This window comes from Rhagoletis zephyria, unplaced genomic scaffold (assembly GCF_001687245.7).
Source record: "Rhagoletis zephyria isolate East Lansing unplaced genomic scaffold, Rhagoletis_zephyria_1.1 Rzeph_scaffold_01198, whole genome shotgun sequence".
Taxonomy (NCBI): Eukaryota; Metazoa; Arthropoda; class Insecta; order Diptera; family Tephritidae; genus Rhagoletis; species Rhagoletis zephyria.
The window spans coordinates 53,413-65,760 of record NW_016158282.1 but is presented as its reverse complement, the minus strand read 5'-3'; the positions used below and the strand labels follow the sequence as shown (position 1 = coordinate 65,760).

General features: G+C 35.2%; 1 protein-coding gene across 2 annotated transcripts in view; it reads left to right on the top strand.

The window, feature by feature from the left end:
- sxc (O-linked N-acetylglucosamine (GlcNAc) transferase sxc) overlaps positions 1 to 12,348 on the top strand; it is a 132,216-nt gene that overhangs the window by 76,176 nt on the left and 43,692 nt on the right. For both annotated transcript variants that reach the window (XM_017616407.1, XM_017616406.1), the window contains exon 8: positions 2,227 to 3,955. In XM_017616407.1, the coding sequence (XP_017471896.1) occupies positions 2,227 to 3,955 (1,729 nt within the window). The remainder of the gene's footprint in view (positions 1 to 2,226; positions 3,956 to 12,348) is intronic.

Sequence of the window (12,348 nt, the reverse complement as noted above, 5' to 3'; positions counted from 1 at the left end):
GTTTTCAATAATGCAAACGAGCAAAAGTATTAAACATTTTAGTGCATTAAAATTTTTTCATTAGCATTAGCTTGGATAATTTAAGGAAAAAATATTTCCTTAGCATTACATTTTTCAGAGTTAATGCATTGAAATATTCATTTGCATTAAATTTCATAAATTAATGCATTAATTTTTTACATTAGCATTATTGGTTTAAATACCATTAATGCATTAAAAAATTAATGCATTTTTCACAACTCTGGTATGTATGTATATCGTAGTTTAAATATACACTGCAGTCTCTTATGATCTCGTGAACTAAAGGAACATAAAGAACTTTTTTCCGTCTGCTTTACACCTGAAACATAATAAAATTTGATTTCCCTTTTAAAAGGGCCTTATTTGATCGTGGGAAAAATCATTTTATGTTAAAAAAACTGCCTACTCCTCAAATATTACCCGATTTCGATTATTAATTTTTTAAGGTTCGTTATTAATTTTACTGCTTTTTTGAATAGTCCTAAAAAATTTAACAAATTCAGCCCACACTAAAGGTCGACTCCTGGTCCCCGCAACATGGGCGTTTTTTCTGATAGCAGTCGCCATTCGGCAGGCAGTGGTAAATTAGCGAACGTAATTCTGGCATGATTGAAAATGCTAACACATATTTTGTTGCCAAACAAATGCTCGCTTACGATTGTCATTGTGCCATGATTTTGTTTCCATTTTTGTTAAGTTGCTTATAAAACTTACGATTGCTATAAATTTAGCTTAAATTTTTTTTTAAGATTTACAGATTTGGTGTCTTCAAACTAACAAAAAGAACCAAAAAACGCACCAAGCACCAAACTTAAAAATTTCCGCGTTTTGAATAAAGAAAAGCATCAAATTTAGTCCGATTTGCGAAAAGAGAAAATCACAAAATTTAGTTTGCAATTTAAATTAGTATAATCAATGTTCTGAATACTTTGCTAAAAATAATTCCACCCTTCAATCGAAAAACGTTGTAAGTAAGAAATATGTATTAATATACATTCATCTACTATCTATATATTAATACGCTAACATAAATTTTGTCTCAGTTCGTTTGGCGATTCTACCGAACCGATTTCAAAACCAAGAACACCGTTGGAAAGGCATTTTTCCGTAGATGGGCAGAGTTTTTATGATTTCATAATTGGTTGAAAATTGTGTATAGATGTTGCTGCAACATGTTCAATTTGACATGTTTCGCCTGTTGTTTCACTACACATTTGAAATTAAGCTTTGAAATAAACATAAATATGAAGATGAAGAAATAACTACAAGTTAATATTTTATAGAAATCCCGCAAAAAAGATAACTACAAGTGGGTTATTTTTTATCAACTGATAATTTTTTTATGCATTATTTCCATCAGTGCAAATAAGTACGTCTGGCAACCGTAGGTTCTGAAAGCATTGGCGGGCCAGTGAATTGGCCGCCTACACTATGCCAGTCGTACTGGCATGAAAATTAGACCGGCATTACAGTGCCGGCTTACATTACGCCAGTCACTGGACTGGCATAATGTAAACGGGGCATTGACTGCGCTTTCTTTTGTAAACAAATTTTGAGAAAAAACTGAAAACTGGATTTGAAAAACATATCATTCGTTGAGCGCTCATTTGTGGTAAGTGTATTTTTTTGACGATAATGTGTTAACTGTTTAAAAGTGTTTGTACATATCACACAGTATCTAAAGTTTTTGAAGTACAATTGACTGATCTGAATTACATTTTATAGTTCCTGAAATACAATTGACTAATCTGAAGTACATTTTACGGTTTCTGAAGTACAAATGGAAAAGAATTGGTCCATTCAATCAATTTCAGAACATTATTTCGGGTAATTCTCCCCATTTTTGATTAGCTCCTGGCCCATTGTGCTCTGAATGTATGTATTTGGCCCCTATTATGAGTTGCATTNGTCTAGCCGCCAAAATGTAAGAAAACATATACAAAATCATACATTTTTCACAATTTTCTAACACTTCGCTACACCATCGAAAGCAAAATTCTGTTCGACAGAAAATTCGATACTCAACGAAAATTTCGACACGCTTGCATAGCTCATAATACGAATTTCACTTTCGATCTTCGATCTTCGATAGCCAGCGAAGATCGAAAACCGAATGCAGCTCATAATAAGGGCCTTTATGTATGAGTGAAATTTGTTTTGTCATTATTCAAAACTGAACTCTAAATCATATGTTTATGTTTGCAGGTTAAAGAAGCGGAAGATTGTTATAACACAGCTTTACGTTTATGCCCAAACCATGCTGATTCTTTGAACAACTTGGCAAATATCAAACGTGAACAAGGATATATTGAGGAAGCGACGCGCCTATATTTGAAGGCGCTGGAAGTATTTCCAGACTTCGCAGCAGCACACTCCAACTTGGCTTCAGTTCTTCAGCAGCAAGGAAAATTAAAAGAGGCTTTAATGCATTACAAAGAAGCAATTCGTATTCAACCAACTTTTGCTGATGCATATTCCAACATGGGAAACACATTAAAAGAGCTTCAGGATATAAATGGTGCTCTCCAATGTTACACACGTGCGATTCAAATAAATCCTGCATTTGCTGATGCACATAGCAACCTCGCCAGTATACATAAGGATTCGGGAAATATTCCAGATGCCATACAGTCGTACAGAACAGCATTGAAATTAAAACCTGATTTTCCCGATGCTTATTGCAATTTAGCTCATTGTTTACAAATTGTATGTGACTGGACAGACTACGACGCTCGAATGAAAAAACTTATTAGCATTGTAGCAGAACAGCTTGAGAAAAATCGATTACCTTCCGTTCATCCACATCATTCAATGCTTTATCCACTATCACATGAGTTCCGCAAAGCTATTGCTACCAGGCATGCAAATCTGTGTTTAGAAAAGATTCATGTGCTACACAAGCCGGCATATAAGTTTTCACATGATTTGCCTACAGATGGGAGGCTACGTATTGGATATGTAAGCTCAGACTTTGGCAACCATCCTACCTCCCATTTAATGCAATCAATCCCAGGACTTCATGATAAAACATGTGTCGAGATATTTTGTTATGCGTTAAGCTCAGATGATGGGACAACCTTCCGATATAAAATTATACGTGAAGCCGAACATTTTGTAGATTTGTCCCAAATTCAGTGCAATGGTAAAGCCGCTGATCGCATTTACTCTGATGGAATTCACATATTAGTGAATATGAATGGATATACCAAAGGTGCACGCAACGAAATCTTCGCTTTACGCCCTGCGCCAGTGCAAGTTATGTGGCTCGGATACCCGGGAACTAGTGGCGCTAGTTTTATGGACTACATTATAACAGACCCTGTTACTAGTCCCATGGAGCTTGCTTCGCAATACAGTGAAAAGCTTGCGTATATGCCGAACACGTATTTCATTGGCGATCACAAGCAAATGTTTCCTCATCTTAAGGAACGAATTATTGTATGTGACAAACAGCAATCAACTATGGCAGACAATATCGCCGTTATAAACGCTGCAGACTTATCACCACTGGTAGAAAGTGCAGATGTTAAAGAAGTTAGAGAAATAGTAAATGTGCAAAAGCCAGTGGAAATTACACATAAGGTTGCAGAACTCCCAAATACTACTCAAATTGTATCAATGATTGCTTCCGGTCAAGTCCAGACCTCTCTTAATGGCATTGTTGTTCAAAACGGGCTAGCTACCACGCAAACAAATAACAAAGCCGCAACTGGAGAGGAAGTTCCTCAAAATATTGTTATAACAACTCGGCGCCAATATTTATTACCCGATGACGCAATAGTTTATTGTAATTTCAATCAATTATACAAGATAGATCCACAAACGTTACAATCATGGGTTTCTATTTTAAAGAGTGTGCCAAATTCAGTGCTATGGCTACTGAGGTTTCCTGCCGTTGGAGAACAGAATATAAAGAAATCGGTTGAAGCCGTTGGTAAGTAAATATTTTTATCTTTGAATCTCCATTGTCATCAATCCTTTTTTTTACAATGTTAAAAAGTTTAAGGTGTCTTTCAGAACAATATATCTCATTCAATGATTGTTTTAGTAGACATATTTTTATGAATTTAAAGGGTGAACACACCAAAACTGCGACACTTAGAAATTACTACCAGAAACAAACTAGAAGACTTTGAAATTATTTTTTTTTGTATTATTGAACTTGGAAGTTTAGAGGTTATTTAAATGTTAAAATATTAGTTATTATTTGCTCAATATGCAAGTGATCGGTATTTTCATCGCACACGCGCCATGATGTTCTGCACGACGGAATCATCGACTTTACGCGATGCCCACAACTATTGTTTTTGCACTCTTCAATATTTTTTACTGTTTCACCTGTTTTCTTCAAGATTTCTTTGACAATTGACGAATATTCCCCAATAGGACGTAGCTCTGGGCTATTGGGTGGATTGCAGTCGTGAGGTACAAAATTGATGTTATTTTCATTATACCGCGGCAATGTGTCCTTGGCATAGTGGCAGCTTGCCATGTCCGCCAGGAACAAATAGCTTGCCAAACCATGTGGTTTTTTGGAAATTTGAACTTCATTTTCAGCTTACAACTTTCAGGGGCATCTTGACGACTTGCAGCAGTATGAAAATCTTGACCTGCAATATATTTTGAATTTTTAAAGCAGTAGGTTTCGTAGTCCATAACAATGCAGTTGTATTTTTTATTTAGAATTCTTACAACTTCCGAATGCGGGATTTCGCTGTAACATTCTACTTTGCGCCTCGGTCTGGCGCTGTTTGAGCTGTAGAACCTTTCCGCTTTACCTTTTGTACGAAAAACTGCGATCTGCGTACGGATTTTGCAACATAACGCGACAAAATCTTCGGGTCTCGCGAAAACGCACTGAGGACCTTCCGAGCACTGTTTTTATCACTTTGACCATGCTAACCCTCGCTCCCTGGTTTTCTCGTAACTGCCAGGCCTTATTTGTACCGATTAAAACCCTACAAACTGTCGAATAGTGCAATCTTTAATTTTTAACAATTTTACGTGTACTTAAGCCGGATCATTTATAAACTGCAAAATGTTGTCCGTTCTGTCGGTTGCCATTTTTAACTCAACTAGGAATCAAATTCAAATGAAATTTCTTCTACGTCCAACTAAGGTCATGGTCAACTTATGGTATTTAAATTTCAAAATATTGAAATCTTTTTGGGTAAGTTATAAGCTTCCCAAAGTGTCGCAGTTTTGGTGTGTTCACCCTTTATGTACATATACAAATAAACTTTCATTATAGACACTGAATATGTTGCACTGGTTGCCATTTTTAGATATCTTTCCATCAATTCTTTTGGTTTTACTTCAATGTATATTTATTTATTTCAAGTCTTTGAATACAAATATTCTAACAGACTTTATAAATCTAAAACTATGTAGAAATTAACGTTAACGTAAAACTAACATACAAATAAAATGTAGCAAACGAGTAATAAATGGCTAATGGTATAGCTGGGAAAAGAATTGACGTGGGTAGTTGATTAAAGTGGCACTAGGTTGCAAGAAATCAATATCTAAGGCATTGAAGACTGTATTTAATTCTTCACATGTACGAAATATAGGAACATTGGCACCATAATTGGTTTTGGAGGAACCAATATTAAAGAATTCAGAATGACGAGAAGTACTCTCGAAGGGACATTGAATGCAATTTTATTTAGAAAGGAGGGGCAATCAATCGATTAATTATGAGTTTGACATCAAATGAGCACGTTAAAAAAGAACTCGTATTTTCAAGGGTATCCTGGCTAATTAGCAGGCACCGAGAATGACAAGAGGGCAATGGCATAGAAAAGTTTAAAGGTCGGAGAGCAAACGGAAGAAAAACTTTTTGAACACGCTCTAAGCGGTTGAAAAGAGTCTTACTGTAAGGCCTCCAGATAAAAGCTGCGTATTCTATCTTCGATCTGCCAAATGCACAAAACAGAACCTTATGTGTGTAAGGATTTGTGAATGCTGAACAATTTCGTCGAATAAATGCTAACATCGGTGCCGTAGCAGGGGGGATATGGGGGGATAGATCCCCCCCCCCCCCTTCGTCATTGAACTACAATTATTTACTTTTGAATTAATAACAAAATACTATTAATAACAAAATACTATTTTATCCTTCTGATTTAACATTTTTTTATTTCAGACGGATGACAAATTATCTTTTAATGAATATATGAGTAGTCCACTTGCAAACAGCGTTATGTGATTTTATAAATTAAAAAAAAAAACGTCTACGACAACAATAACATCCAAACTGTATCTGTTTTTTGTTTGCTGGGTTGGAGCTGCTTCGGCCGATGGAGTAAAAGGCGAAATGCTTATATTTTTCCCTTGTCCCTTCTACGCGTTTCGACACTTCGTGTCATCTTCAGGGAGTCTGTTTTATTAAACGATAAACAATAAACATGAAGAACGAACGAAAACCATGATTAACAAAAACATAATAATAGTTGCATGCATACATACATATATACACAACAATAGTTACATATGTACATGTATACTTAACACTAATTATCTACACACATAATATCACTTGAAACTCACATTAAATATTGACAAGAATTTTACATTAATTTGCACATTTGAAGGTAATACAACATTACACATTTGAAGGTAATACAACATTTAGGAAGAATTATTGAAGTATTCTTATTTATATTTTAATTTTAGTACGGCTGCATATGTGTTCTTCGTGTTGTCGACGTCTTCCTTAAAGTTGATTGCGTTGTCCAATTGTTGTTGTATTCGTAGGCTCTCCAGTGTCATTCTCCTTCTTTCTCCTCTTTCGATGTCCAAAATTCTGTGTTGCCGAAGTCCGCTATATGTTCGTGCGTTGTTAAGTGTTGAGCCAGTGCTGTTGTCATCTTTTTGTTTCTCGCGTCCGCTCTGTGTTCATTGATTCTTATACCCAACGCTCTTTTTGTTGTGCCTACGTAGCATTTATTGCAGCTTTCGTTATCATTGCCCTTGCACTTTATTTGGTACACTACATTGTGTTGTTGCTCCTTTTCAATCTTGTCTTTGGTTTTCGTCAACAATTTGTTGATTGTGTTATGGGGCTTGTGTGCATATATCACATTCTCATTTTTTATTGTTTTTCGGAGTCTTAGTTATTTGTAAGTCCTGGTATGTATGTCACCCCAATGTATTTTTTGTTAGTGTTGTTTGGCTGTACTTCGGTGTTTTGGCTCGGTTGGCGAATTTGGTTTATTGTTGTTTGTAATAATCTTTCTATTAACGCGTGCGGGTAGCTGTTTTTGTACAATATGTTTTTTATTTTCTTGTTGTTTTGCTCTGTAAATTCTTCGTCGCTGAGCAGATGACTTTTCTAATAAGACTGGCAGCGGTGTTTATTTTTTGTTTCCATGGGTGATTGGAATGAAAATTTATCAATCTCCCCGATGCAATGGATTTTGCATACCAGTTCAGCAGAATTCGGTTTCCCTTTTTATGCACTTCTACACCTAGAAGGCAATTTTCTTGATTTTTCCCTTTCGACTGTAAATTGTATTTTTGTATGTTGTGCATTTAATATTTCTAGTATGTCTTCCGCGTCTTTTGCTTTAATTATTGCAAACATATCGTCTACATATTTATTTATGTATTTTATATGTATGTCGTGTTGTTTAAGTTCAGCTATGCTGTCGTCCAATATTTTGTCAAGTACGATGTCCGCTATGGTAGGGGATAATGGGTTACCCATTGGCATGCCATAAATTTGTTGATAAAGGGTGGTATTGTATTTGAAGTAATTGTTATCCCTAAGCAAAACTCGAGTATGTATGAAATTCTTTTCGTGTAATGTTTGTAAAATTCTCTAATTTTTTCCAATTCTTCATAATTGTCTGTATGGCTAAATGTATCGGGATATTCGTAAATAGTGATATGACATCGAATGATATTAAAATTTCATCTTCTTCAATAGTAATATTTTTTAGATTTTCCTTCAGTTGATAGGAATTCCTTATATTATATTCGTCAGAGATTATGTTTTTTAAAATGTTGCCAATAAACTTCGATAATTTGTAGCAGGGAACATTTGTAGACGAGGATATTGGTCGGAGAGGTGTACCGGTTTTATGAATTTTGGGTAGTCCGTATAATCTAGGAGCATTAGCTGCTGTGCATGTCAAGTGGAATTTTTGTTTTACGTCAATTTTTTTCTGCTTGAATAAGTCGTTTACTATATTGTGTTTTTCCTCAATAATTGTTGGGTAGGATCACTTCTTATGGTTTTGTATGTTGTTTTGTCATTCAGTAATTTCCTCATTCTATCTTCGTAATCCTTTTTGTAGATCATTACCGTTTTATTTCCTTTATCTGCTTGTGTTATTATTATTTCTTCCTTGTGTTGACCTATAAATTTTCTGGTGTCTCAACGTTTTCAATATAAATTTTTCTTTCGTATTGTTACTTAATCTGTCATAGAATGTATTGATTCTTGCAGAGATATTGCTTCTTGTTGCATCTTTTTCCCTTTCGTCAGTAATATCTTGTATGCCTTGCTCTAAGTCGGCAATTATGGGAATCGGGGAAAATGTTTTCTTAGACACCGGCAATGCGAATTTGCCTCCAAGTGACAGTAGCCAACGGGAATACTTAGGCATGGGAATATTTGTTATATTTTTTGATATTTGCTCATCTAATTTTTTCTCATGTAGTTTCTGCGTGTCTATTGAAACTTTATTAGAAAATTGTTTCTGATTTTCTATTATTTTCTTGTATTCTACTTCCATAAGTCTGCTTTCAGTAAATTTTCCCCATGTTTAATGTTGGTTGTGAATATTTTTATATTAATATTTGTTTCTTTAATTTCTAATTGAGGATTTTGTATCTTTTTTTATTACCTGAAAATTTGGATAAATAAGAGCCTAATACCATTAAAAAATAAAATTGCAGTATGGTAGATTTGCAATTTTATATTTAAAAATTTAATATTGCAATTTTGAAACAGTAACTTTTACATAGCTAGCTTTTTTTAGCTCTTCGCGTTCTTCCTGTAGGAAGATTGGTTTGCTTCTTTCTTGCGACCTCTTCCACTAGGCACCGAAACTACCACGTTTTCTTGCAGTTAAATAAATATTATAGGACTTTTGCAAGAGTAGTTAACATTTCATGCTATTTTTTTCAAATATAGAAAAATTTTTCACTCTGCTGTTAGTGGACATGAAACCCACCAAAAATAAAAATCTAAAAAAAAATACATAGCGCACTTTGCCAGTGGACTACTCAATTGTTGAATATGCTATCTTATTTGTCCCTTCTTTTTATACAATTAAGGAGCGGCTGAATGGTTTACCGATGTTAGCGGTACATAATGATGTGCCGATTACAACACAAGAAGTAATTGAAAAAATGTGTGTTAAGCAACGAAGATTAAAAATCGCTTTATAAGTAATAAGATTTTGTAGACTTGTACATAAATAAATGTAAATAGATACGCGTAAATGTATAAATATGCAGATATATTCAATGTGTAAAAACTGAAGGTTATACTAACGAAACTTCTACAAAACAAAACTGGACTACACACTAATTAATTAAAATGGTGTAGTAATTTAATTTTTTAAATTTAAATAAAGCATGAATTCCCCATGGAATAACCGAGTAGACAAAAAATATATAATGGTAGAAATGGCACATACATACATATAAGAAAGAATGCCCACAGGCGACGCGCTATAGGCAAAACACGAGTTTTTTTCGAAATCGTAGATCATCGCTTAGGAAAGAGATAATGGAATGCAGCATTTAACCCTTTAACCCATTACCGCCCAAAACGAAACTACAAATTAGGGTTGATTTTTTTTTTGTTGTTTATTACATCACTTAAGGCTAAAATATTGATTTATGAAAGAACACATTTTATTATTTTTTTTTTAATTTTAAGTTAAACTGGTGTATACACCTGTGTACAATGGGCGTATTAGGAGTGAAATTTCTCAAAGCATGGTCGCTCCAAGCATAGCGTTTGTATGCATTTCTTACAACGCCAGCGTCCTCTGTTGTGGCAATAACACATCGTAATGGGTTTTCGATTCGTTCCGGATTATGGCCGTAGTTTTTTCGTTCTAATCCTGGTATCGATGAGGACGAAGGACGGTTTTTAACACATGTCGGTCGTAAGTAAGATCGTGCAATTGAACGTCTGAACGACAGCTGTTCCATATAATTTACATCCGCCGCCTTGCATATCATAACATGCATTTTTCAAGCATTAGAAATGGCCATATCCAGTAAGTAAGTAAGGATTACCCACCACCACTTCTTTCCGCGTATGCCTACCCGGTAAAAGCTGATAGACTGATCCATTTGATCTACGCTGCCCATTCCTTTATTGTAGCTCACAAACACTCCTGGGATATTGACACATATTTTTTTCTTTTGGGCTGTGCACCATCTTTTAACTTTGCCCATAGGCTCCATGCTGTCAAAATTAGTTGCCATAGTAACCACATTATTATCCTTCCAACGCACAATCAAAATCTCTTTTACTGTGTCAATTCGATAGTCGAATACCGCTCTTGATTGCTTTTTCATAACCTTTACAGTGGTAAGTGGACACTTTTTAGTCCTATTTTTCTCACTGTTCCTGTCGCTCTGTAACCTAAACGACCTAAACCACCAACAACTGGTAATTCGTAAAAAAGTTATCGAAGTAAACAATATGCTCTTTCGGGTTGATCGGCATTTTTTCTAACAGAGATTTTACGACTCTCGTGCCAAGCGGATCAGAAGAAACTTCTGTCGATTTGCCGTAATATATATCAAATGCGTAACAATATCCGTACGAACTAGTTGCTGCCCAGTTTCGATATCCGAACCTCACAGGTTTTCCCATAATGAACTGCATGAATGACTCATCGACAGATAAGTTTTCGTGAAAGACTCCCCACTGGCACTAATTTTTCTGTATTAGGTTACACAATTTTCTTACCTTGAACATTTTATCATTAGAGTTTTCGGCTTGCGAATTATCACCGAAGTGGAGGTTTCTTTTTATGTCTAAAAACCTATTACGAGACATACAATTTGCTATTAGTGGAACGCCCAAGTCTTCGTCTAAACTCCAGTAAGCACGCTCGGTAGGCAGTTCATGATATCCATTTAGAATCAGTATACCCAAAAACTTTTTTAAATCTGCGGCATCAATTGCGCCTATTGTTTTGAGCTGCATAAAGATCACTACTTTCCGTTATAAGATCCATGACGTCATCGTTGAAAAATTTTTCAATCAAATTTATGGCGTTGTGGTCCTTCAGAGAATGTAATACATTTTTTTTCCTCAAAAGAATAGTGTCAGTCACGCTGTGTGATTTACTGTACGTGGGTGATATTTTTTTCCAAACGGGTTCCTCCCAATTGTTAACTTTTGCTCGTTTTGCAGCAGGCTTAAAATTCAAAATTGGCTCGTCAGCACTGTCATCCCAAACTGACACATCATAACTTGGACATCGTGGAATTACCTCGATAGTACCTGGCACATCGTTTGGAAGGGTTGTAGAAACCAAATTGTCATCATTTCCTTCCTCTTCATCACTCACGACAGCGGGTTCCGGAGGTATTAATAGTATATCATACTCCACATCATCGGTTTCTTCCGCCATTATTGATTCAAGATCTTCCTGAAGTCCCAAATAATGGTTTTTGCTCGTAAATGACCGTCTGGTTGACATTGTAGAAAACTTTGAGCTATTCTAGGATATCGACAATTACAATACAGAAACTCCCGTTGTACACACTTGTGTGCAGTACAAAAAAAAAACTCACCTTTCGCACAGTTCACGAAAATTAATATGTGACTATTATGATGTTTCATTAAAATAAAGTCCCAAGGAACGCTGAAATAAAAAATATCTTGAAAATACCTAATATATACAATAAAATTGCGAAAACGGTGTTACCTGAAAAGCGTGGTGTACACACCGTAGTCCAATGTATAATAAATGGCATTTAATTTCATGTTTTTGCAAAATTTTTTGATTTTAGACATTATGCAAAGCCTACTATGATTGCAAACAACTAGCACTTTTCAAAATTATCGAAGACAAAAACCAGGAAAACGCCCAATAAATAGGTGTACACAAGCGTGTACAGTGGGCGGTAATGGGTTAATGCAGAGTCTGTCATATATGAAATGCTTTTTAACCCTTTCAAAGCAGAGGAAAAAGGTTCTCAATATGCTTTTGAACGTGCTTTTATTTAAGTATTTACTATCAAAACGATAGAGGTTTGAATACCAAATTAACTGACTTATATTTAAAAGGTTTTGACTGCAATTATAATATTATTTCCTTGACCGAAACATGGCTCAAACCT